Here is a 26517-nt window from a genome sequence, read left to right on the forward strand (position 1 = left end):
GGCTTGCTCTCTGCCGGATAGGTACCCAAAGGGAAGCCCAGAAGTTGTCTGGCTGTGCCAGAGGCAGGGTGGGCCAGTCTAATCAGGGATGACCTAGTAGCAGGTTCATTACAGGCACACATGGAAGATGCTCTGTCCAGGTCTGACCTGTTCAAGTCCATCTGTCTGACTCCTCCATTTCTCACGGAATACCCTGTGCATCTTTTTGTTGTCCTTGATTTAGATTACCTTGCTTCTAAGTCTTCTTAGTTACCAAGCTTTGCATGCTGCGTGCTGAGTTGCTTTGGTTGTGTCTGACTCTTTGCAACCCTGTGGACTGTAGACCGCCAGGCTCCTCTGTCCATGGGATTCTCCAGGCAATAATACCGGAGTGGGTTGCCATTCCCTCCTCCAGGGGATCTTCCCGACCCAGAGATTGAACCCACGCCTCTTATGTCTCATGCATTGGCAGGCAGGTTCTTTACCACTAGCGCCACCTGGGAATGCTACCAACCTACTACTTATTATTATAATATTTTACGCCCCACTTAAATCTTGAACATAGTGATGCCATAATTATGAAAGTAACCAGATTCACATGAAGTGTTACCTAATCTTAAGAACAAAATGACAGCTGTGAAAACAGATGAAATAATTAGAGGAAGAAACTGGTTGGAAGCTTCGGGATATTTTAAAAGTAATTAGTACTAGCAATAAAGTTCTGTTCTCGGAAATTACACTTAAACGGGAAACATGGTGACAGGAGCCATGAAATTAAAAGACACTTGCTCCTTGGAAGAAAAGCTATGACCAACCTAAACAGCATATTAAAAAGCAGGGACACTACTTTGTCAACAAAGGTCTGTCTAGTCAAGGCTATGGTTTTTCCAGTAGTCATGTATGGATATGAGAGTTGGACCATAAAGAAGGCTGAGCACTGAAGAATTGATGCTTTTGAGCTATGGTGTCGGAGAAGACTCTTGAGAGTCCCTTGGACTTCGAGGAGATCAAACCAGTCAATCTGAAAGGAAATCAGTCCTGACTATTCATTGGAAAGACTGATGCAGAAATTGAAGCTCCAATACTATTTTGCCATCTGATGTAAAGAGACAACTCATTGGAAAAGATCTTGATGCTGGGAAAGATTGAAGGCAAGAGGAGAAGGGGGCGACAGATGATGAGATGGTTGGATGGCATCACCAACTCGATGGACATGAGTTTGAGCAAGTTCCGGGAGTTGGTGAAGGACAGGGAAGCCTGGCTTGCTGCAGTACATGGGGTCACAGAGTTGGACATGAATGAGCAACTGAACTGGACTGAACTGATGGAATACAGAGAGAAAAAAAAAATCCGCCACTAGAGAATGAGCCACCAGTCTTCCTAAACATTGGTTTCATTTTCAACAAAATGTGAGCTTGCTGGGACTTGCCTGGTGGTCCAGTGGTTAAGATTTCACTTTCGAATGCAGGGGGTGCCGGTTCGATCCCTAGTCAGGGATCTAAGATCCCACATGCCTTGAGGCCAAAACAACAGCAAGAAAGAAAAAAAAAAAACCACAATGGAAAAAGCATGTAGATTCCAGCCATGACTTCAAGTGAGTCCAAATTTGGACAACAAAAAAGTAACGAGAAAAGTTCTGGAGGTCAGAGTTGGCACTGATGCTGCACAATTTCCTATGATTGATTTTCCCAGAACTGGACTCTTGTCTTCCTGAGAAAAAGACCCCAAATGCTGCTTCTTCCTTTGGCCATGTGATCACCTCTCATAATAAGACACATCTGTTTGTAGAGGTGGTTTCAGTTCAGTTCAGTCGCTCAGTCGTGTCCAACTCTTTGCAACCCCATGAATCGCAGCACGCCAGGCCTCCCTGTCCATCACCAACTCCCAGAGTTCACCCAAACTCATGTCCATCGAGTCGGCGATGCCATCCAGCCATCTCATCCTCTGTCGTCCCCTTCTCCTCCTGCCCCCAATCCCTCCCAGCATCAGGGTCTTTTCCAGTGAGTCAGCTCTTCACATCAGGTGACCAAAGTATTGGAGTTTCAGCTTCAACATCAGTCCTTCCAATGAATACCCAAGACTGATCTCCTTTAGGATGGACTGGTTGGATCTCCTGGCAGTCCAAGGGACTCTCAAGAGTCTTCTCCAACACCACAGTTCAAAAGCATCAATTCTTTGGCGCTCAGCTTTCTTCACCATCCAACTCTCACATCCATACATGACCACTGGAAAAACCATAACCTTGACCAGATGGACCTTTGTTGACAAAGTAATGTCTCTGCTTTTTAATATGCTATCTAGGTTGGTCATAACTTTCCTTCCAAGGAGTATGTGTCTTTTAATTTCATGGCTGCAATCACCATCTGCAGTGATTTTGGAGCCCAAAAAAATAAGTCTGACACTGTTTCCACTGTTTCCCCATCTATTCCCCAAGAAGTGATGGGACCAGATGCCATGATCTTAGTTTTCTGAATGTTGAGCTTTAAGCCAACTTTTTCACTCTCCTCTTTCACTTTCATCAAGAGGCTTTTTAGTTCCTCTTTACTTTCTGCCATAAGGATGGCATCAACTGTGTATCTGAGGTTATTAAATTTGCTCAAAAGTGATGTGAGGCTTCTTAACATAACAATAGTTGAGATTTTGCTTTGAGCTGATCTGTTTTCTAGCAGAGTTAAGAGGTTTTCAACTAAGACAGAGAATTGCCAGATAGTCAAGACAGCTAAGGGCTTCCCAGGTGGTGCTAGTGGTAAAGAACCTGCCTGCCAGTGCAGGAGACATGGGTTCAATCCCTGGGTCGGGAAGATCCCCTGGAGGAGGAAATGGCAACCCACTCCATTATTCTTGCCTGGAGAATCCCCATGGACAGAGGAGCCTGGCAGGCTACAGTCCCCAGGGTCACAAAGAGTTGGACATGACTGAAGTGACCTAGCACACATGCAAGACAGCTAAATGAGATGTGGACAAGACTTCTGGGGTGTCTTGTAATTCCCCATCCTCGTGTCCAGGCAGAGCAGAGATAAACTCCAGACTGCAGGTTGCTCAGACACAAGGATCAACTTCTAAGGGCCCCAAAAGGCAGGTGAATCAGTTTAGAACAGTCAGTGTGGCCTGCTGGAAAGTACTGAGCATCACTTAGGAGTGATCAGTAAGTCCAATCAATAAGCATCAAGAAGTCGAATACCTCTGCACTTGGGAAAGGGACCTCAAGACAATCTTGAGATTTCAGTAGCCAGAGATCCAGACTACAGTAGCTGCTGTGGTGATTCTCTAATTGTTTTTAGAAGAATCATTTGCTGAATTTTTAGTTCAGCTAATCAGTTAGTATATTGTAGTGAGATGCTCATCTATTACCCTCTTTATATGCTAGATGTTATCATTTCATCTAGTTAAAATGTTTGCATATGTTTTTTAAAATGCCAAACAACTATGTAAATAATCTTCAGAATGTTTTTTAAATTAATTTTTATTGGAGTATGGTTGTTTTACAATGTTGTGTTAGTTTCTGCTATACAACAAAGAGAATCAGTTACATGTATATATACCCACTGTTTTTTAGATTCTATTCCCATAAAGGTCATCACAGAGTATGAAGTAGAGTTCCCTGGGCAATACAGTAGGTCCTTATTAGTTATCTCAGAACGTTTTATCTAAGCATTCTCTTACTCTTTTTCACATTATTCCTTACATTTCCAACAAAGAAATTTGTCTGACCTATATACGAAGAGGTGTGTGTGTGTGTGCACGCACACACACGCACATGTGCTCAGTCATGTCTGACTCTTTGAAACGTCAAGGACTGTAGCCTGCCAGGCTCCACTGTCCATGGAACTTTTCAGGCAAGAATACTGGAGTGGGTAGCCATTTCCTCCTCTGGGGGACTTTCTCAACCCAAGAATGGAACCAGCGTCTCCTGCATTGGCAGGTGGATTCTTTACCTCTGAACCACCTGGGAAGGCCTTAAAGAAGATATACAGAAAAAATTTCCAATTAAAAAAAAAATTTCTAAGGCTTTAATGAGTCTTATCAAACATATCTGTGTATGCTTGTTTTGGCAACACACGTACAAACACTGGAACAATACAGAGGCATGGCCCCTACAAGGATGACACCCAAAGGCATGAAGAATTCCATATTAAAAAAAAAAATTGTGTAAAATAAAGTAGCTCAAGGTCACTGTTCCTGATCATGTAGACAGCCCGCCCTCTAGTGTTTCTTTCGAGACCCTACCACATTCTAAACCATACTCTTAATTTCACAATGTTAGGTTAATAGGATTAAGAGCTGTGTCATCAAATTAATAGAACAAGGTTAAATCCCTGACAAAGACAAACATTAAATCAGAGGAAAGTGAAGGTCCTTGCAGAAGCTGGTGGCAACTTCACTGGGGAGAGCCTGCAAAGTTAGTGGTAAATATGTTAAAATTTTATTTGGTAAATAGGGTCTTGATCCCTGGGAGAAGGGAATGACTCCAGACTCCAGTATTCCTGCCTGGAGAATCCCTGGGGAGAGGAACCTGGCCGGCTACAGTCCACGGGGTCACAAAGAGTCGTACACAAATGAGCGACCAACACTAAACTGAAAGGGTCTTAACAGAAAGAGAAGAATTAGCTCAAATGATAATTCTAGATGTAAAATGTGATAGCTTTGTAACTATTCATATTTTAAAAAGACATTCCAAATGTGGATTAAATAATATAGGGTTGGTTTTTTTTTCCAAAATAACAAATATATATGAAAAATATAAATATCCTTTTTGGGAGGAGTTAAGATAATCTAATTTATAGATATAACTGTGAAAGCATATGTTTTTATTAGGAATGTTTACAACTAATTATATAAAAGGAAATTTATTATCTGACAAGAAAAAAATTTGTGTATGATTCATTTATCTGATGGGTTTTATACGATGTATGAGAAAAATCTGAGGGGTTCTTGCTTTCATAAAAAAAAAAAGTAGTAAACCATCTAGGTTAAAAATTACTTATGGCCTCAGCAGTTTGGAGAAAAAACAATCCCCTCTGACGTAGCTAATTCTGTGTTTGGGGTTGTTTATTGTTGACAAGGAAATAAAATGAAGTTTGGATTCTATGGGGCTGGGATCCATACTTTTGGTTGCCTTAAATTTCAAATGCTTCAGATGAAGACTTTATTTAACTGCCATGAAGAATGCAAACAAAAGAGGGACTTGGGTTTTCTTTTTCAAAGAATTTATTTAGATTTCAAGTTTCTTTATGTCTCAACCATATCAACATACATTGTCTAAAGTCATAAAGAAAAATCGACAGAAAAATGCTTTGGATCACCATGTGTTTTCAATTGATGCCCACAGAAACTAAACCGAAGGCATTCGATACAGGTTTATTCTTCCTTTGCAGTCACAGCGGAGACATGAAGCTGCCGCTCTTGGTGTTGATCGTGTATCTGCTGTGGCTGAAAGACTATCACTGTGCACCTACTTGGAAGGACAAGACTTCTATCCGTGAAGACCCAAAGGGTAATGTTTGGTTTCTTTATCTGCACTGTCTCCAGTTTGCCTGTTTCCATGTCCTGCTGGCTCTCACTGTGATTTACAGTTGAGAGATAACCATATTCAGAACGCCCTCTAGTTTCACAGGGAGACGTTCTCCAGGCTCTTAAGCCAAGTAGACAAGACGCCAAACATCTGGATAAAAATAGAAAATTCCAATTGTGTCTCTGAGAACGGTTCACAGTTCCAGATGTTCGCCATCACAGAGATAAAACTTGCCAACGTCTTAGGCTGCACGGCTTGGGTTCATCCAGATGTTTGGTGTCCTCTGAGCACAGTTTTAACGAACAGTGAAATTCTTTGCTAGCATTTGAAACATTTAAACAATTAAAGTCATCCATGCAGTTATTCGTGAGACCGTGAAAGGATGGGTTAGAGTGACATCTAATCTGGTTGGTCTGTGCTCATTAACTTGGAGCCTTTGTTTGACTAGATATGCTTTGGGTGTCTATCTTAGAAAAATAAATTACTTTAAATGTTCCTTTTGGGGATCTGTAAATAAATTTGGAGGCCAGGTTAAGCTCCTTTGGCGGCCACGTTGGCTATTGTGAAAAGAGTATGACAAACGATGAATTTCATACTCACTAAAGGCTTACTAAAGGGGTTTTAGAGACATCCAGGAGGTTATTAAAGAATCTTGCATTATACCAGATACTTTCTAGGTTTGATGCCTCCTGGGAAGGTAATTGAAGCTGAAAGAAAAGGAAATTGTTCTCTCTGTTTGAGGTTCCCAGTTGGGCATTTAATATAAATTGTCTGTGAAGAAAATTCAATGTTTTCTTCTAATATAAACACACTTGAGTTTTAAGGGAAAGAAAAAAAATTGGATAAATGAAAACAGGCTCTGAGGAGAGCGATAAGATGGGGTTAAATGAACTCTGACTTGGCTGGAAGCTCAGAAGTGAAGAACAGAAGGTACTTCCCTTGGGGTGGGGTGGGGGGCGGGTAGCCCCCTCCATGTGGTAGCTGATAGCCTGGTGACCTGCTTTTGGAGTCTGATGCAATAAAAAACAATTAAGCCTCTACTGGGGGGACATGAAAACTGGTAAACTCATTGTATTCTTTCTATTATTATTATTACAAAACTTTAAGCTTTTTGTTTTGTATTGGGGTATAACTGATTAACAATGCTGTGGTCGTTTCAGGTGAAGAGCAAAGGGACTCAGCCATTCATTCACATGTATCCATTCTCCCCCAAAACCCCCCACTCATCCAGGCTGTCACCCAACATTGAGCAGAGTTCCGTGTGTTGTATAGTAGGTCCTTGTTGGTTATCCATTTTAAATATAGCAGTGTGTACCTGACCTTCCCAAACTCCCTGCAACCATGAATTCATCTTCTAAGCCTCTTGATCTGTTTTATAAGTTCACTTGTATCATTTCTCTTTGGATTCCACATGTAAGGGATGTCCACATGATTATTTCTCCTCTGTCTGATTTCCTTCACTCAGTGTGACACTCTGTAGGTCCATCCATGTAGCTGCAAATGGCATTATTTCATTCTTTTTAATGGCTGGAACTCACTGTATTGTGATACACTGTAATCTGATCAGATCTTAAAGGGAAAAACTGCAACATAATCTTTTAGGTTTTTCCAAGGCTGGGGAGATAGATGTAGATGAAGAGGTGAAGAAGGCTTTGATTGGCATGAAGCAGATGAAAATCCTGATGGAAAGAAGAGAGGAGGAACATAGCAAGCTAATGAGAACCCTGAAGAAATGCAGAGAAGAAAAGCAGGTACAGTCATTGACAATCATACCTGTCCTGGGACATCCGCTGGTAAAGATGCCTCACTCCCAACGCCGGGGGCCACGGGTTTGATCCCTGGTTAGGGAACTAAGATCCTGCATGCTGAACGGTGCAGCCTAAAAAACCAAAAACAAAACCTGTATAACTGTTCAGGAATATGTCTGGACCATAAATAGTGCACATCTGAATGCAGTGGAGAAATTATTTATTTACCCTTATCATAGTTTTTCTGGAAATCCACCCTATTGGAGGAATACTTTGAAGGAAATTTCTTCAAATTCAAATTTCTTCAAAGAACATATTCCTTGTAGATTAGGCCTTTGATTTTAGTATATGTGCTGCCAAAGCAAGCACAGATTAGGCCTTTGAAAGACTCCAAACTCAGGTGTCTGGACGATTCAACGCTGTTTGGGAAATGCTACTTTCTTAAAAGTGCTTAATGGTGCCTTTTGAGTTGGAATGTCAAATCAAAAATGTTTGGAAGTTTTTGGCCAGATCAGTGGCCTACAAAAGTTTTTTTCTTTTCTATTCTTATTACTGTAATTATTGTTAGCATCCACTCCTGAATATATGCATTTTCATTTACTTATAAATTAGATACATGAATTGCTACCATTATTATCTCAAGGCACAGAATACACTTCAGGTTTGTCTTTAGCTTGGGTGGATGGATATAAATCCATATTTCAAATAATCTTCTACATATTTTGAAAAAATTTTAGTTTATTGCCAAATCTGTTTAGACCATCATTTTACTGACACAAGGCCAACAAAGTGAGTGAAAAAGTGTTAGCCCTGCCATTATTTCTTACCTACCTGAGCAGAAGTTATTCATATTTTTTAATCTGCTGGTTATTTTCTTTTCAAGAATCTTTTAAAATCTCCTGCCCTTTCAGTGAGGACTAGTTTAGTTTAAAGTAGTTAAAATCCATCATTTACCTGTGCTCGGTCGTTCGGTCGCATCTGACTCTTTACAGCCCTGTGGACTGGAGTCCACTAGGCGCTTCTGTCCATGGAATTTTCCAGGCAAGAATACTGGAGTGGGTTGCCATTTTCTACTCCGGGGGATCTTCCAGACCCAGGGATCGAATCCACATCTCTTACAGTATCTCCTGTATGGGCAGACAGATTTTTACCTTTAGCACCACCTGGGAAGCCCTCATTTACCTGAGTCCTCTTAAATGGCAATTCACTGCAACTGGCTCCAAGTCAACAGAGGCAACCAGTGTCCATGCTTCTGGAATATACAGGGTCCCTCTTCCCCAGGGTCCTCACAAATAGCTGGCCACATGCAATGGCCTGACATGAGCACCAGTGCCTGTGAAATAGTATATCAGCCTCATCAATTTAATTCATGTACCTTTACTTAATAGTTTCTGTCTAAACTACATACCTTATCAATGGAGAATATACATTATATTCAGACATCCATGGGCCATATTAAAAACTGTTCATATGTTACAATATAAAGCTCAATACATTTTTAAACTACAGACATTGCATGGCTCATAGTTTAATGGCAATAAGCATTACCATCACACTCAGAATAGTTAAAATTTTTAAAAATTTATTTCCAACATGCCCTTAAATCAAAGAGGATGTCAAAACTATAACAAAAATAATTTGCAAAGTATTTTAAATTTTAAAATTGGGAGTGTGTACTGTGCTTAGATGCTCAGTTGTGTCCGACTCTTTGCGACCCCATGGACTGCAGCCTGCCAGGCTCCTCTGTCCATGGGGATTATCCAGGTAAGAATACTGGAATCGGTTGCCATGCCCTCCTCCAGGAGGGATCCCTCCCAACCCAGATCTTCCACATTTTTAAACTTCATTTTCATGAAAAAATGTTTAATTGTGGTAAAATATATATCACAAAATTTGCCATCTTAACCACTTTTAGGAGTACAGCTCAATAGTATTAAATACATTTGCATTGTTGGGCAACCGAGCTCCAGAATTCTTACCATTTTGCAAAACCGAAACTCTTTTTGTTTTGTTAGTCACGAAGTTATGTTGACTCTTCGAGACCCCCTGCACTGTTGCCCTCCAGGCTCCTCTGTCCTTGGGATTTCCCAGGTCAGAATCCTGGAGTAGGTTGCTGTTTCCTTCTCCAGGGCATATTCCAAATCCAGGGATTGAACTCGTGTCTCCTGCAAAACCAAAATTCTGTACCCATTAAACAACTCCCCATAGTTTATTTTTAAATTAAAAAATAAATAGAAGTTCTAATATCTCCTCTCTAGACCTAGATCTATAAAGGTGGGAATCATCAAGCTGAGGCCTTCCCTGATGGCTCAGATAGTAAAGAATCAGCCCTCAATGCAGGAGACCCGGGTTCAATCCCTGGATCGTGACGATCCCCTGGAGAAGGGAATGGCTACCCACGCCAGCAGTTTTTGCCTGCAGAGATTCCATGGACAGAGGAGCCTGGTGGGCTACAGTCCATGGGGTCACAAAGAGTTGGACATGACTGAGCGACTGACACTTTCGCACCAGCTCCAGGGAGATCCTGGCGTTCACAGTGGCCACTGGGTGTCCCCTGAGCCTCTGGAGCAGGGCTGTGTCGCAGGCTGTGACCTCAGAGCTAAAGTCAGCCTGTCACCAGCGGGCTGATTTTGTAGCCACACAGGGTCCCTGGTGAGGAGTCGGCTTGAGCAGCAGCTGCAAACCCTCCTTCCTTTCAGCAGCCAGCAAAAGACCTTGAGGAAATCAAAACCTGCTCCTTATGAAGAAATGGGGACGCTCCTCTAAGCCAGGTTCTTCCCTGGTGGGCTCATGAGTCTGACCACCAAGAATAACCACACTAGATATCATTTACAGGCCCTTATAAAACACATTATCACATCCTTCCAGCGTCTGGGTAAACCATCATTTTCATTTTACAGCTAAGGAAACTGAGTTTTGAGATGTTAATTAATGTGTTAACCCAACCCTGTCATGACTGACCCAGGAGAAAGTGAGCTGGCGCTGTGCCTGCGGGACCTAGGACTTTCTGTTTTTCTCCTTTTCCCTGGCCTCCTCGTGAGCCAAGAAGGCAGCACATACTATGAAAAGAAAGCTCAGTGTGCGGTCAGCAAGTTTTAGTTCCATTTCTGATGCTGTAGAATCTCAGAAGCTAGTAAAATTTTTATTATTTCTTAAGACTTATTTATTCTGTTTTTTTAAAAATCATTGAATTATACTCTTAAGGTATGGGCACTCATAAAAATTCATTTTTTTTCCAAATTTATCTCATTATTTGGCCATGCCACACGGCATGTGGGGTCTTAGTTCCCCCACCAGGGACAGAACCCACACCCCCTGCATTGGATGCATGGAGTGTTAATCACTGAACTGCCAGGGAAGTCCCAAAAATTCATTTTAAAAAGGAAAAATCTGTTTAACCCAAAGTCTTCCTTCCTAAATGATTTTAAACCTAAAGTAAAGGATACTTTTCATAAATTACGAATAGTCAGATATGGGGTGGACAACCCCACTCTCCCAGAAAAGAAAACTCCATCCATCCTTGGGTGACCGGGCATGATCTCAGTCCCTCTCCTCAGCTTTTCTTCTCCCTGTTTATGTACGTGTGTGCTTCAGTTGTGTCCGATTCTGTGTGACCCTACGGACTGTAACCCACCAGGCTCTTCTGTCCATGGGATTCTTCAGGCAAAATTACTGGAGTGGGCTGCCCTTTCTTTCTCCAGGGCAGAGATTGAACCCATGCCTCTTGCGTCTCCTGCATTGGCAGGCGGGTTCTTTATCACTAGCGCCACCTGGGAAGCCCATTTTTATATTAGTGGGAGCATCTAAAGCTTCCTCTTACTAAAGTGGGAAACCCTAAAGCAGCCCTTCAAGTGATTCCACACCACGCACCCCTGTCCAGGTTTGGGTGCGACTTTGATAAACTGAACTGCAGGAAGACAACTCTAAATATGAAATCTATCACTGGGTGGAACATTTGGAGGAAGCAGAGGGCTTGGACAGGACATTCCTAAACCAGAGACCTACTTCCTCCGGGGCAACAGTTCACTACCAAATCTTGGGCCACGTGATTTGGCCACTGGTTTTCATTATGCTCTTGGAGGTAAGCGAAAGCAAATCAGATGATTACAGGCTAGGTGACTTGCTTGCTTATCTCAATATGAAAACTTAAGAAGTAGATCCTACAAGTATTCCGGTTTGCTACAAAGGAAATGGGCTCAGAGATGATTAGATAATTTGCCCACGGGTCCACAGTAAGGGTAGTTTGTAATTGGAAATACTGGGGATTTTGGTTTACAGTGACAACGAGCATAATATTTTAAAAAGACTGAGAAAATTTGAGTGGTGTTGTTTCCTCCCCTGGCGGAGCAAGCTTTCTTGAGAAGTTGCAGGATTCATAATTGTTCCGCAATGCCCCAAAAGATAGGTTAAGCCTGTCTAGATCACGAGGTTTGTTTGGTAGGCTGGGGCCCGGCCAGGCTTCCTCTATGGCATGCAGCAAAGAACAGCTGCCTCAACCTCAGGATTCTGCCACTAGGAGAGATAAAAATTCCGGGCCTAGCAGATATGTGGGAAATCGTCAGTGCCCAGGTGTCTCTCTGGGCTTAATATGCCAGGAAGGGGTGCTTATCTCTTTCTTTTCCAGTAGGTAAAATTATGCACCAAATTGGTTTTAGAAACTGTGCTCACTCGTGTTTTTCCGCTTAAGGGAGTCGCCATCAGCTCTAAGGCTTTCCTCTTATGGTCGAGTCTATTAGCTCCCCTAACTCCCCTGAGCTACTTCTCAGGCCTGGAGGGAGCCGGTTTGCAGAAGTCCCCTCTTGCAGGCAGGCCTGGGGGGGTCTATGGGATGCTGGCTTGGCAGGGAGCTCTGGGGGCGGGGTTGACGTTCTCCGGACCGGTGTCCCCTCTGCTGGGTGGGACCTGGTCGAGTACAGCGGGCACCGCCAGGGGGCGTGCTCGGAATATGGACGAGAAACACGAAGCTGCTGAGAACGCAGCATTTCTGCCGTTAGAATGCAACTCACTGCGAGGACTTGATGTGATGCACCAGAGTTGTGCTTTCTGGCAGTGTTTAAGAGCAAATTAAAGGCATAAAATTGAAGGCAGCATAAATGAAGGACATAAATGTGTCAACTTTGTCAGCCTTAAAATTCCATCTTCACCTCCTCCAAGGGCTAGAAGTGCAGACAGACAAGTGAGCAGATCAATTAGGCATTCTGCAGAGCAAGGGCTGTGCCTTTGTTGCTGGTTCACTCATGAGCAGCAAATGCCCATCCCATAGCAAACTCTCAATAAACAGCTGTTGAATGTATAAACAAACAGGTGGATAAGAAGTGTTCAGTTTTCAGAAGGGATCAGTTCTCTTAGCTGAACTGAAAGCTTCCGGGTAAATCTATCAGCTGTTCATTTGTAGCGGAAATGAGGTTTAGTTTAGAATACGCACATTTTGTAAAGTGAGAAATCAATTAAGGTATAGCATACAAAGTCATGAAATGGAAATAGGGTGTGTGTTTCTACTTTTTAATTAGGAGGCCCTGAAGCTTATGAATGAAGTTCAAGAACATCTAGAAGAGGAAGAAAGGCTATGCCAGGTGTCTTTGATGGATTCTTGGGACGAATGCAAATCTTGCCTGGAGAGTGACTGCATGAGATTTTATACAACCTGCCAAAGCAGTTGGTCCTCTATGAAAACCACGGTAAGGGAAAAGCAGAACTCAAGATTGCTAAGTTCTTAAGGTACCTGCTTCAGTTTACTTTTTTGAAGTAATTTATGTTAATATTTAGAATAGTGATGGCTGATCTGATATTGACCTTGTGCAACCTGGAATCTAGCATTCATATTTCTGTATGAATCACCTGTGGATATGGAATTTATAAGTTAGAACAGACACCCAGTGTTTTTCCCCCCTCTCATGACACTGTGTGTATCTCTCAGAAATACCCTCTTTCTGCCTTGTATTTGTTATTTGTGAACCTCTTCACACTAGATTGTAAGCTCTATGAGGGCAGGAACCGTATCTTATCTGCCTTCATTTAAGCATTGTAGGTGTTCAATAAATGTTTGCCAAATTACATTCTGAGTAATAGTATTATAGTTTCTGATTTCAACCTGCTTTGATTTTTCTTCTCTGGAGGCCAGACCTTTGAAGGCATTCTCTGCCTCCTGAATCTTTCCTTCAATGGGCTTGCCTTCTTGTGGCAGCACACACATGTGTGTGCACACACACACACGTGCCCACATTCATGGCCCCTTTATCTCAATCTATGTCCTGTAGGACTGGCGTGTTTTCTTTTTTTGTCCCTTTGGGCTCTCTTCTGGGCAGAGAGAATCACAGAGTGTGGTGACCTGAATAGTATGAGCTCTGACCCATAAAAAGCTCCTCTGCTTTTGGCTCTCCCCCTTGAAGCAGTGGGCTGAGTAGGAAGCACAGTGAAATTCTCCTCCCTGTCAGAGCATGCACTAATTAGAGTCTGTTCTTGGCTTGGCAGTGCCATCCCCAATTACAGAGGGAGAAACCCCTAGGATAATTCATACGCCAAGTTCATTTGCCTCCACTGTTAATCGCATCTGCTCTAGTTTTATAGCCAGCCTCGGATACAGCAGATTATGCTGGATGAGCACTGGGTGGAAGTCAGGAGCTTTGAGGACCATTCCTATCTGTGATAGTTGTGTAACCTTAGGACAATTTCTTGGGCCTTTAAATTTATTGTTTCTGTGTCTGGATTCAAGTAAACAGAAGCTGACAGAGGGAGAGGCAGATGATCCACCCAGATTACTTTTTGAGAAAGGCATGAGTCCTCTAAGGATTCCTGGAGAACTCTTTGAACAGAACGGGGGTAGGGGGGTGGATGGTGGTGTTCCAGCAGTGATGTTCGATGGTTGTTATGTTCCAAAACACACAACATGGTCACATCACTTTCATACAAGGGCAGCTTTGTTCTGGAATGAACTTACATGTCACAAAGATGGAGGAGAACATGGTGTGATTCCTGGAAGATCTCCCTCTGAGTAAGAAATTCTATAATTAGAGCTTCATTCCTTGGACTGCGGCCAAGGAAGGCTTTGATCACTGGTAATATGTAACATCCCTAAGTAACCTATTTAGATGTATTAAGCATCTATCGCAAAGAGTCAGACACAGCTTAGCAACTGAACAACCACCACAAGAAAAAGCATCCACAGTTCAGTGCAAACGTATTGATCTTCTCTTTTCCTTGGACCAGTTTAAAAGCATGAGACCAAGGAGAGTAGGAGGACACTAATAACATCCCACTTAAGTGGGGAAAAAACCTAAGACACTAAGGCAGAAGTGAAAGATGGGAACCTTCACAGTTTTCAGGCAGTCAACATGGTCTAAAACCACGCATGCCAACCACCACCAGAACATAAGGGCTGTGGCTTGTCAACAGTATTGAAAACTTGGCCTTCTTAGGTCTTTTCGGTAGGGAAACAGAAGCCAGGAGGAATTTCAGACCCTATTTCCATAATCAAAGTCAAAGCCAGGTGCGTGCATGCGTGCTAATTTTGCAACCCCATGGATTGTAGCCCCCCAGGCTCCCCTGTCCACGGGATTCTTTAGGCAAGAATACTGGAGTGGGTTGTCATGCCCTCCTCCAGATCTTCCTGACCCAGGGATCAAACCCGCATCTCCTGTGGCTTCTGGATTGAGACAGATTCTTCACCACTGAGCCACTGGGCAGCCCCAACACCAGGTACATGAGTGTTAGTAAGTGATCTTAAAGCGGATCACCTTTTCCTAGTTTTCCCAGGATTGTTCTTGATTTGGAATGACTTCTGTAAGCTGACTTAAAAGTTTACAATAAAAAATAGTTCTGGAAGAGAATACATTTATTTCATTTCTGTCCCCCACCCCGCCCATAGATTGAACGGGTTTTCCGGAAGATATATCACTTTCTGTTTCCTTTCAATGAAGATGAAGAAAAAGAGCTCTCTGTTGGTGAGAAGTTCACTGAGGAAGATGTACAGCTGACGCAGATAGAGAATGTGTTCAGCCAGCTGACCGTGGATGTGGGATTTCTCTATAACATGAGCTTTCACGTCTTCAAACAGATGCAACAAGAATTTGACCTGACTTTTCAATCATACTTTATGTCAGACACAGACTCCGTGGAGCCTTACTTTTTTCCAGCTTTATCCAAAGAGCCAGCGAAAAAAGCACATCCTATGCAGAGTTGGGACATTCCCAGCTTCTTCCAGCTGTTTTGTAATTTCAGCCTCTCTGTTTATCAAAGTGTCAGCGCAACAGTTACAGAGATGCTGAAGGCCATTGAGGACTTACCCAAACAAGACAAAGGCAAGTATTAAAAGATTATTTTTACTTAGATATCTACACTAAAGTTAAGTTTTATTTAGCTTTGGAAATGGTAACTGTTTCTAAGTCATCCTACCATGTTTCCAAGAGTGGTGGTTAATGGATAATCAAAGTCTCATAGCCTCTTAGAAGAGACTCTGAGGTCCCCCAAACACCAGCCCTCTCTCATCTTTGTCAAGAGCTTTGTAGGGCTGTTTTCTCTTTCTAAAGCAAATGTTCAAAGCTGAGAAAGAAAATGCTGGTAAGGTGAGAACTTTAAAAAGATGGTAGCCTTCTTTATGAAAACTCGGGCAGACATTCAGCTCTATTCTGCTTGAACATCAGGAGGTTTCTTTAAATCAGTCCAGGCTCCTCAGCTCCCAGTTAAGGAAGACATGTTAGTGCCATGTAAAACCAGGTCACATTTAGGGCCCTCCATGGCCTCCTCTGCATCGCTACTGTAATTCTTTAAATCACAACATTTGTGCACAAAGCCAGATTCAGTGCTCATAGACAAACCCAAAACTACAGAAATAGAAACTTCTGTAACTTTTAAGATTCACCTTCTACCAGTACCACTCATGCCCCCTGATATTCTATGTTGGAAAAGCAATCCTGCTTTATATTTTTAAATTAATTTGGCAGCACTGGGTCTTAGTTGCAGCATGTGGGATCTAGCTCCCTGATCAGGGATTGAACCCAGGCCCCCTGCATTGGGAGCAGAGTCTTAGCCTCTGGACCACCCGGGAAGGCCCTGCTTTATGTTGTAACACAGAAGGAGGTTCCTTCTTTGGGTTTCGATGGAGTGGGTGGGACCCAGCATCTCAGAAATGAGAAATGTTGTGTGGACACAGGTAGAATATAGGTAGAATATATGTTTCCTTGAACTTATCTCTGTGGACCATTAGGCCAAGGACAAGTATGTTCTTTGATGAAAAATAAAACAAGCTCCTTCCAGAAATCCTGCTGTTTGTCCATAGGATTTTGCAGGCAAGAATACTGGAATGGGTTGCCATTTCCTTCTCCAGGGGATCTTCCCAACCCAGGGATGGAACCTCGGTCTCCTGCATTGCAGGCAGATTCTCTACCATCTGAGCCACCAGGGAAGTCCCTTTCCAAGGATACTCACATCCTAATCCCCAGAACCTGTGAAAATATTAAGTTACATGGCCGAGGGAAAGTAAGCCTGCAGATGGAATCGTGGCTGCCAATCAGTCGACCTTAAAATAGAGAGAGTGTAACTTCCCTGGTGCTCCAGTGGCTAAAACGCCTCACTCCCAGTGTAGAGGGCCTGAGTCTGGTCCCTGATCGGGGAACTGGATCCTTCATGCCGGCATGAAGATCCTGCACTCAGAGACGAAGATCCTGTGTACCGCAACTAAGACCTGGTGAAGCCAAATAAATAAATAAAAATTAAACTTAAAAAATAAAAAAAAAAACAGAGAGAGTATTTGAGGTTGTCCAGGTGGCTCCAGTGAGATCACAAGAGCTCTTCATAGCAGAAGAAGGAGGCAGAAAAGCATTGATAGAAATGGCAGAGTGAGAGGGACTTGGCCCTACTTTGCTGGATTTGAAAATGGAGGAAGGGAACTAGGAGCCAAGGAAGGTGGTGGCCTCCAGAAACTAGACAGACATGGAGATGGATGCTCCCCCAGAGCCTGCAGAAAAGATCAGCCCTGCCAACACTCTCATTTAGCCCACTGAGTCCCATTTCAGACTCTGACCTACAGAACTGTAAAATAATCCATGTTGTTTCAAGCCACTAAATGTGTGGAATGGGTTACAACAGCAGTAGGAAACTATTACATGCCTCTCATCAATAACGTGCACTCTGAGTGAGCTTCCCTAGGGGCTCAGTGGTGAAGAATCTGCCGGACAAGCAGGAGATACGGGTTTGATCCCTGAGTCCAGAAGATCCCCTGGAGGAGGAAATAGCCACCCACTCCAGTATGCTTGCCTGGAGAATCCCACGGACAGAGGAGCCTTGCAGGCTGCAGTCCATGGGGTCACAAAAGAGTCAGACACGACTTAGAGACTAAACAACAAGGTTCGATAAAATTGTGTAGTATGGTAGGTTCACACAGCGCTGGGGGCCAGGTGATCTGGGTTTTAATCCTGCCCTGGGGAATATTGCTGTCTTTAATTTTCCCCTGGAACAAACAGGCAAGCTGGGAGAACAGATGATTTACCAGAAGTAACTGCCTAGAGGGGTCCTGAGTCTCTGTGGTGGCATGGCTGAAGGGAGGTGATGGGTCACTGCCGTGGGAACAGAATGCGGAATGGCCGTCATACAGACCTAAAATTCGCCACCCCTGAATAGAGCAGGTATTAATCTAGATGCTGCAAATAAGACAGAGTAGCTTATGATGCAGATGACACAGTTCCCGACTTTGAGGAGTTCAGTTTAGAGAAAGGAGGGCTTCGTTGGTGACTCAGACAGTAAAGACTCCACCTACAATGCAGGAGACCTGGGTTCCATCCCTGGGTTGGGAAGATCCCCTGGAGGAGGGCATGGCAACCCACTCCAGTATTCTTACCTGGAGAATTCCCATGTACAAAGGAGCCTGGAGGGCTTACAGTCCATGGGGTCACAAAAGAATCGGACACAACTGAGCGCTAAGCATCAGAGAAAGGAAAACAGGTCAGTGGACAATTACACACCCGTGTTGTAACTGAAACGACAAAAGAAGGAATAGAAGAATGACAAGATTAGGATGAGTAGGATGGGAAGACCGAATCCCTCCTCTCAAGGGACTCAGAGACTAACAGAGAAGACAAAATTGAACCAGCACATCGTGCAGAGACGCTCTACTGTAGAACTCATGGGGGTTCTGTGGGGCTAGAGGAGATGCCACTAAATCTATACGAAGTGGGAAAAATTGACTAGTATTCTAGTCAAAGCGGGTGCTGCTTTACCCACCAGAAGATCTAGCAAATGCCTGGTAGGTTTTTAAACAATAAACTTCACAACTTATCTCAAAATGGAATGTTTCATTATTTAACATCAAGGATTTAATGTAACAGAATATTATCAGGTTGCCAATTAATAATAAGTTTTTCCTAGTGTGAAACAGTTGGGAACTATCAATTTTCTGTGTATGCACTCCTTTTTATATAGTCATTTTTATATGGATGATTAATTCTCCTAGAACAAAAAAAGGTTCTCTTTAGAACCTTTAAAGAGATGCTTACATCTGCTTTAGATGTTTTCCTAAATCTTTGAACTACTTTTCATAACATTATATATGTGAAATGCCAAAAAAGAACAGTCATAAAGTAAATACCTACATCTAGTTTAAGAAGCAGACATTTCTATTATCTCTGGAACTCCAATACACATTTGAATTATAGCTTGAAAAAAATAAAACTTGTTGTTCATTTGCTAAGTCATGTCTGACTCTTTGCACCCCGTGGACTGTAGCACAACAGGCTTCCCTATCCTCCACTATCTTCTGGAGTTTGCTCAAGTTCATGTCCATTGAGTCGGTGATGCCATACAACCATCTTATCCTCTGCCAAGGATAATTACTAGAAAAAATTTTAACAGAAGCCCAAAAAGAAAAGTGGCTTATAATTCCCTATTTAGTTAACACCAGTGACATCAGAAATAATAATGATAAAACTAAGACACACTAAAGTTAAAAACATTCGAATATTCAAAGGAACAAAATAAATGAAAGCTGCCTTCTCCCACCCCTTTAAGTCTCTCTTCCAAAAGATAGTGACTATTAATAATTCCTCAAGATTCCTTCCTGAAAATAAAATTATTTGCATGAACCTCTGTGTGGGAGGTTGGAATTGGGGCAAGTAGTAATAATAGCAATGATTAGTAGTAATATTAACATTATATTTTAATAGTAATGAGATTACTGGATTAAAGGATATATTCACTTTTAATAGATGTCAAATTGTCTTAGCATCTTGTTGCACCAATGTGCCCTCCTGCAGTTGAATACAGAACAAAGATTTTGAAAGTGCTGGTTAGAAAGAGAAATGCCATTACACTCATGCCTTTAAAGTTCAGACTCTCTAATGACACTGAAGTCAAACTGCTGTGTTCCTTGCAGATTCTGCTCACGATGGACAGAGTTCCACAACGTGGCCTGTGCGGGGCAGAGGGCTGTGTGGAGAACTTGACCAGAACTCGTCGGAATGTTTCCAATTTCATGCAAGATGCCAGAAATGTCAGGATTACCTGTGGGCAGGTAAGTGATTATTATTTTCTCAGGATTTCGATTGCCTTCTGATCAGAGGTCAAAATCTCACTTTTATAAGCTTCAAGGATTCATTTACTTCCCTTTGAGCACTTTTTCATGAGCTCAGTGACAATCTGGGGGTGCTCAGTGCAGGTTTATAGACTCTTATTATTCAAAAGTAGGTCAACTCACTTCTTCTCTTTTTTAAACTCCCTTGTTGTTCCCTTGAAAAACATGTATGGTTAAGGACCAAACAAACACTCAAGTGAGCAAAAGAGATCTCTGGGCAAATTAAGGCAATTATTTTCTTTTTAATGCAAAAAGGAAAAAAAACACCCAGGAAGAAGTCTTCACATTGTGTAAGCAAATTTTTGGCCAAGTGAGTTTTTGTTTGTTTGTTTAAGTGGCATTAACTTCTTCCAGTTGATGGGTTAATTATTAACTGTATTTAATGATTTAGTATTGGATTGGCCAAAAATTTCATACATAAGTAACATCTTATGGAAAGACCCAAATGAAATTTTTGGCCAAATTAATTTTTAAATATAGATAGCTGGCTTAAAACTCAACATCCAAAAAACTAAGATCATGGCATCCGGTCCCATCACTTCATGGCAAATAGATGGGGAAACAATGGAAACAGTGACAGACTTTATTTTCTTGGGCTGCAAAACCACTGCAGATGGTGACTACAGCCATGAAATTAAAAGATGGGAAAAGCTAAGGCAAACCTAGACAGCATATTAAAAAGCAGAGACATTACTTTGCCAACAAAGGTCCATCTAGCCAAAGCTATGGTTTTTCCAGTAGTCATGTTTGGATGTGAAAGTTGGACTATAAAGAAAGCTGAGCACCAAAGAATCGATGCCTTTGAACTGTGGTGTTAGAGAAGACTCTTGAGAGTCCCTTGGACTGCAAGGAGATTAATCCTAAAGGAAATCAGTCCCGAATATTCACGGGAAGGACTGATGCTGAAGCTGAAGCTCCAATACTTTGGCCCCCTGATGTGAAGAACTGACTCATTAGAAAAGATCCTGATGCTGGGAAAGATTGAAGGTGGGAGGAGAAGGGGGTGACAGAGGATGAGATGGTTGGATTGCATTACGGATTCAATGGACATGAATTTGAGCAAGCTCTGGGAGTTGGTGATGGACAGGGAATCCTGGTGTGCTGCAGTCCATGGGGTCACCGCAGAGTCCAACACGACTGAGTGACTGAACTGAACTGAGTGGCTTCTCACAAGCCCCAAGGAGCCTGTCACATCCTGGATCTGACCAACAGCCACCTTTCATTCCTTCTCCAGGAGAAAAATTATCTCCACTGGCCCTTCTCACTTTCCTCTGACCCTCAAGTCCCTTCCCCAACTGAAGTCACTTCCCGTCTACTAGGGCCTCAACATGAATTTTCTCACTAAAGCCAAGAAGAACTTTTGATTTCTCTACTTCTGCTTCTTTACCTCACCAAAGCCCTTAAGGGAAGGAAATTCTAAAAAGTGTGGCTAAGAATTGGAGCAAGAGATCAAATATAACTCGAGCTTTTTATTAGAGCAGATGGGGGTGTTATTTCTTCAGAATTGCTCACTGGGTGACTCTCCACACCTCTGTTTCATCATCTGGAAAACGAAATTAATATAGCTACACAGGTGTTTCAAGAATTAAGTAAAATGTCTGAAGTATTCATGATTCTCATTATTCAAGTGTTTCTGCTTCAAGTCAGAGTTACAAGGTTGCATACAGACCCAGAAATTTTTATAACAGAAAAGCATACACTAATGTGAAAGTGAGTGAAAGTGTTAGTTGGTCAGTCGTGTCCGATTCTTTTCGACCCCGTGGACTGTAGCCCACCAGGCTCCTCTGTCCATGGAATTCTTCAGGCAAGAATGCTGGATTGGGGTGCCATTCCCTTCTACTGACCTCTTGTAAGAATAGTCCAATTCAAACATCCCACCAATGTATCATTATCTTCCTTACATCCAGTGAAATGCTTTGAAGAATAATCTCTCCCTGATTGTCACAAGGTAATAGAGAAGATGAGGGGGTGGGGGTGTTGGGGAGGTGATTAGAGCAAGGTGGTCAAAAGGCACAAAGTTCCAGTTACAAGATAAGTAAGTACTGGGATGTAATGTACAACATGACGATTGTAGCTAACACTGCTGTGTGATATACAGGAAAGTTAAAAGAGTAAATCCTAAGAATTCACATCCCAGGAGAATTTTATTTTCTTTTTATTTTATCTATTAACATATGAGATGATGGATTTTAACTAAACCTACAGCAGTCATCAGTTGACAGTATGTGTAAGTACAACCCTCCTGATTTATTACTTTTAATAGTTTCTGTGTGACCCTAAATATTCATTGGAAGGGCTGAAGCTGAAGCTCCAATACTTTGGTGACCTGATGTGAAGAGCTGACTCTTTGGAAAAGACCCTGATGCTGGGAAAGATTGAGGGCAGGAGGAGAAGAGGGCAGCAGAGGATGAGATGTTTAGATTGCATCACCAACTTAATGGACAGGAATTGGAGTAAACTCCAGGAGACCGTGGACAGGGAAGCCTGGCGTGCTGCAGTTCTTAGGGTCACAAAGAGTTGGACATGACTTAGCAACTGAACAACAACAACAAAATACATTCCTTAAGATTTTTCTGTATACAAGACTATGTTATCTATGAATAAAGTTGGTTCTACCTTTTCGTTTCTCATGTAATTGTTTTACACCAAGTTTCACCTTTATTTTAGGGAAATCTTTTTCCACTCTCTAAAAGAGCAAATGAGAATCCCTTGTAGAATTCTCCTTGCCTAAAATCATGAGGGAAGTCACCAACTTCTTCCCCCATAATTTAAAGAAAATTTACATCACTATTTTAAAAGTTAACAACTCTAAACTTGCAAATGAAGACATTTTAAAAGAATATCTGGATCTCCTTTCAAATGTATACTATATCTTGTTAACTGTGACTCCCTTTGTTTTCAAAATATTTTCTTGAATTACTTTTCAAATGTATGTGCATGCGTGCATGCTAAGTTTTTTCAGTCGAGTCTGACGCTTTGTGACTCCATGGACTGCAGCTTGCCAGGCTCCTCGTCCTCCACTATCTCCTGGGTTTTGCTCAGGTTCAAATTCATGTCCATTGAATTGGTGATACCATTTATGATTCGTCAGTTACAGTTTGTTTGAGAGCTCTGTGTCAGGATGGAGCCTCCACCACATGGAGCAAAACTAGTTCCACTGTCAGGGGAGAGAGCATGATAAACCCTAAACCGTTCTTAAAGGCTTCCTCAAACAGTGAGACACATCACTTTGAAGATGGCACGCTCGACGTCCAGGTGGCAGGGAAGTGCAGTCTCTCCCATGTGTCCTGACCTGAGTATCAGGGAGCAGCCCTAATGACCTTCACAGACGCTATGGAAAAGACAAGGAAAAGGCACATTTGCTAAATCTTCAGTGTGTGTTGGCCCTGTGATCACTTTACGGTGTTATTTCATTCATGCCTTTTGAACCCGGTTGAAAACTCACCAGGTACAAAATGAGTGAAAACTCAGTCGTGGTCAAAAAGGCTGAAAACAGAAAGCTTAAGGGCTGGGACTTAAATCCACAATCGTTTTTTTTCCTTTTTGCTGCTGAGCATGCACGCGTGTGTGCTCAGCCACTTCAGTCACGTAGGTTTCTTTGGGGTCCCATGGACTCTAGCCCACTAGGCTCCTCTGTCCATGGGACTCTCCAGGCAAGAATACTGGAGTGGGTTACCATGCCCTCCTCCAGGGGATCTTCCCAAGACAGGGATCAAGCCTGTGTCTCCTGCAATGCAGGTGGATTCTTTACCACTGAGCCACCAGGGAAGCCCCTAAATCTATACTCAGTTCAGTTCAGTTACTCAGTCGTGTCTGACTCTTTGCAACCCCGTGAATCACAGCACGCCAGGCCTCCCTGTCCATCACCAATTCCTGGAGTCCACCCAAACCCATGTCCATTGAGTCGGTGATGCCATCCAACATCTCATCCTCTGTCTTTCCCTTCGCCTCCTGCCCTCAATCTTTTCCAGCATCAGGGTCTTTTCAAATGAGTCAGGTCTTCACGTCAGGTGACCAAATTATTGGAGTTTCAGCTTCAACATCGGTCCCTCCAATGAACATCCAGGACTAATCTCCTTTAGGATGGACTGGTTGGATCTCCTTGCAGTCCAAGGGACTCTCAAGAGTCTTCTTCAACATTACAGTTCAAAAGCATCAATTCTTCAGCGCTCAGCTTTCTTTGTAGTCCAACTCTCACATCCATACATGACCACTGGAAAAACCATAGCCTTTACTAGACGGACCTTTGTTGACAAAGTAATGTCTCTGCTTTTTAATATGCTGTCTAGGTTGGTCATAACTTTCCTTCCAAGGAGTAAGCGTCTTTTACTTTCATAGCTGCAATCACCATCTGCAGTGATTTTGGAGCCCAGAAAAAGAAAGTCAGCCACTGTTTCCACTGTTTCCCCATCTATTTGCCATGAAGTGATGGGACCGGATGCCATGATCTTAGTTTTCTGAATGTTGAGCTTTAAGCCAACTTTTTCACTCTCCTCTTTCACTTTCATCAAGAGGCTTTTTAGTTCTTCTTCACTTTCTGCCATAAGGGTGGTGTCATCTGCATATCTGAGGTTAATGATATTTCTCCTGGCAATCTTGATTCCAGCTTGTGCTTCCTCCAGCCCAGCGTTTCTCATGATGTACTCTGCGTATAAGTTAAATAAGCAGGGTGACAGTATACAGCCTTGACTACTCCTTAAATCTACACCACCCAACTCCAAAGCCCATGGACCTTGTCTTTACCCTGTTACTTCCTTCTTTGTTAGACTGTCCTGCTGTTCCTGAACTATACACAAAGGTGGATGAGGCCCTTGAGTTGGTCAACATATCCAATCATCAGTACACCCAGGTACTCCAGATGACCCAGCATCACTTGGAGGACACCACGTATCTAATGGAGAAGATGAGAGAGCAGTTTGGTTGGGTAACAGAGCTGGCCAGCCAGACCCCAGGAAGTGAGAACATCTTCAGTTTCATAAAGGTAATGGAGAGCCAAGAACAGATATGGAGATTACATGTGTGCACATTGATTTTTCTGTTTCTTATTAATTCCATCTGAATTTGAAAACAAGCTGCAGGAGGATTTTCACACATTGTGATTGTACTCAGGCTGACTTGTGCATGGCCTTTAGAAAACAAGACACTTTATAGAGAAAACCAACTTAAAACACAAAATATTTTCTAATCCAGAGATGGCTAATTCTTTGTTTTAATCATACTGCATTTTATTATTTTTTTACACTATTATTTATTTGTTTTTGGCTCTGCTGGGGCTTTTGCTATACGGGCTTTTCTCTAGTTGCAGTGCACAGGCTTTTCATGGCAGTGGCTTCTCTTCTTCAGGAGCACAGGCTGTAGGGCATATGGCTTCAGTCATTGTGGTTTACGTGCTGAGTTGCCCTGCGGCACGTGAGATCTTCCCAAAGCAGGGATTGAACCTGTGTCTCCTGCATTGGCAGGCAGATTCTTTACCACGGAGCCCCCAGGGAAGCCCCCAGTGATGGCTAATTCTAACTAGAGCTATAGTGTGATAACTGAAACAGGTACCCTTGAAGAAGCCTGGCCAATATTGTTTCTAAGAGAGAAGATTTTCAGGTAAAGAAACATGAATTCTAAAGCTGGCTCTGAAACTTAACAGCCGAATGAGTTTGGGAAAATTCCACCTGGAAATTTTTCCACCTGGGAAATGGGTGCCTGTAAAGTGATGAGTGTAGATTCCTTATCCAAAACAAAAGCTCTGTAAATTATAGCTCTCACTAGCTTTTGACACAATGAGCTGCTGACTTTCTTTGAAAATTAAACACATTTTTATATTAATGTTCACGAATAATCAGATTGCCATCTTAAGTTGCACTTATACCATGTCTCCCACTTCTCATCAATAACTCCTGTTGCATAACATAAAACAGTGATTGAATTGCTTTCCTAATGCTCCCCCACTCCACACACACATGTATGACATTAACACAGGATGCACCAGGCTAGTGATTCCTGATGAGGTTGGTACTGGTGGACTCCAAAAAAGACCTGGATTCAGAAATCTCTGGGCAGAGCTATCAGAGGTGCAGTATTTTGTGCAGCATGTGATGTTAGTGCCCTACCCTGACCGACGCTAACTGCTCACCCCTGCAACCTTCTCCAAAGGGTTATCCTTGGAGTCACTTATCCTTCAGGATCAGGCTGAGGCTGGAGCTCACCTGAAGCCACTTCCTGGATTAGCTTCTCCCTCTTCTCTGTCTTGCTTGCCTCATCCCCTTAAAAGCTCTACCTGAAAGCACTCTTCATAAATCAGTGTATCAGACGCCGAGGCTCTGCTTCTTGGCAATCTGACCTATGACATCTTGTATCCTAGTGAATCACTGTCTTTCAAACTACGTGGTCAATGGTTGAGAAATAAGTTTAGAGTCACAACCAGCACATTAAAACAAAACAAACAAACAGAAAATGGAATAGGACAGACTAGAAGAAAAAAAATTAGAGTGCATCATATTTAATAAGTCAGATGCGTATGTCATGGAACTTTCATTTCCATATGTCTGTTTATATGTGTGGATACATCATATGGGGCTTCCCAGGTGGCACTAGTGGTAAAGAACCTACCTGCCAGTGCAGAAGACATAAGAGACATGGGTTCGATCCCTGAGTTGGGAAGATCTCCTGGAGGAGGGCATGGCAACCCACTCCAGTATTCTTGCCTGGAGAATCCCATGGACAGAGGA

At 42.5% G+C, this 26517-nt stretch overlaps 1 protein-coding gene and 1 pseudogene across 1 annotated transcript in view; both read left to right on the forward strand.

Moving 5' to 3' along the window:
- Window positions 1-4022: 4022 nt before the first annotated feature.
- Window positions 4023-4116, forward strand: LOC122425895 (annotated as a pseudogene).
- Window positions 4117-5350: 1234 nt separating this feature from the next.
- The window catches only part of CLUL1 (clusterin like 1), a 35416-nt gene continuing 14249 nt past the window's right edge, over window positions 5351-26517 (forward strand). Inside the window, exons 1-6 of the mRNA XM_043444234.1 lie at window positions 5351-5473; window positions 7094-7242; window positions 12750-12917; window positions 15104-15536; window positions 19601-19738; window positions 24565-24779. Coding sequence (XP_043300169.1) covers window positions 5368-5473; window positions 7094-7242; window positions 12750-12917; window positions 15104-15536; window positions 19601-19738; window positions 24565-24779 — 1209 coding nt within the window. The 5' untranslated portion in view covers window positions 5351-5367. The remainder of the gene's footprint in view (window positions 5474-7093; window positions 7243-12749; window positions 12918-15103; window positions 15537-19600; window positions 19739-24564; window positions 24780-26517) is intronic.

The sequence above is a fragment of the Cervus canadensis genome, chromosome 23, assembly GCF_019320065.1.
Source record: "Cervus canadensis isolate Bull #8, Minnesota chromosome 23, ASM1932006v1, whole genome shotgun sequence".
Classification (NCBI taxonomy): domain Eukaryota; kingdom Metazoa; phylum Chordata; class Mammalia; order Artiodactyla; family Cervidae; genus Cervus; species Cervus canadensis.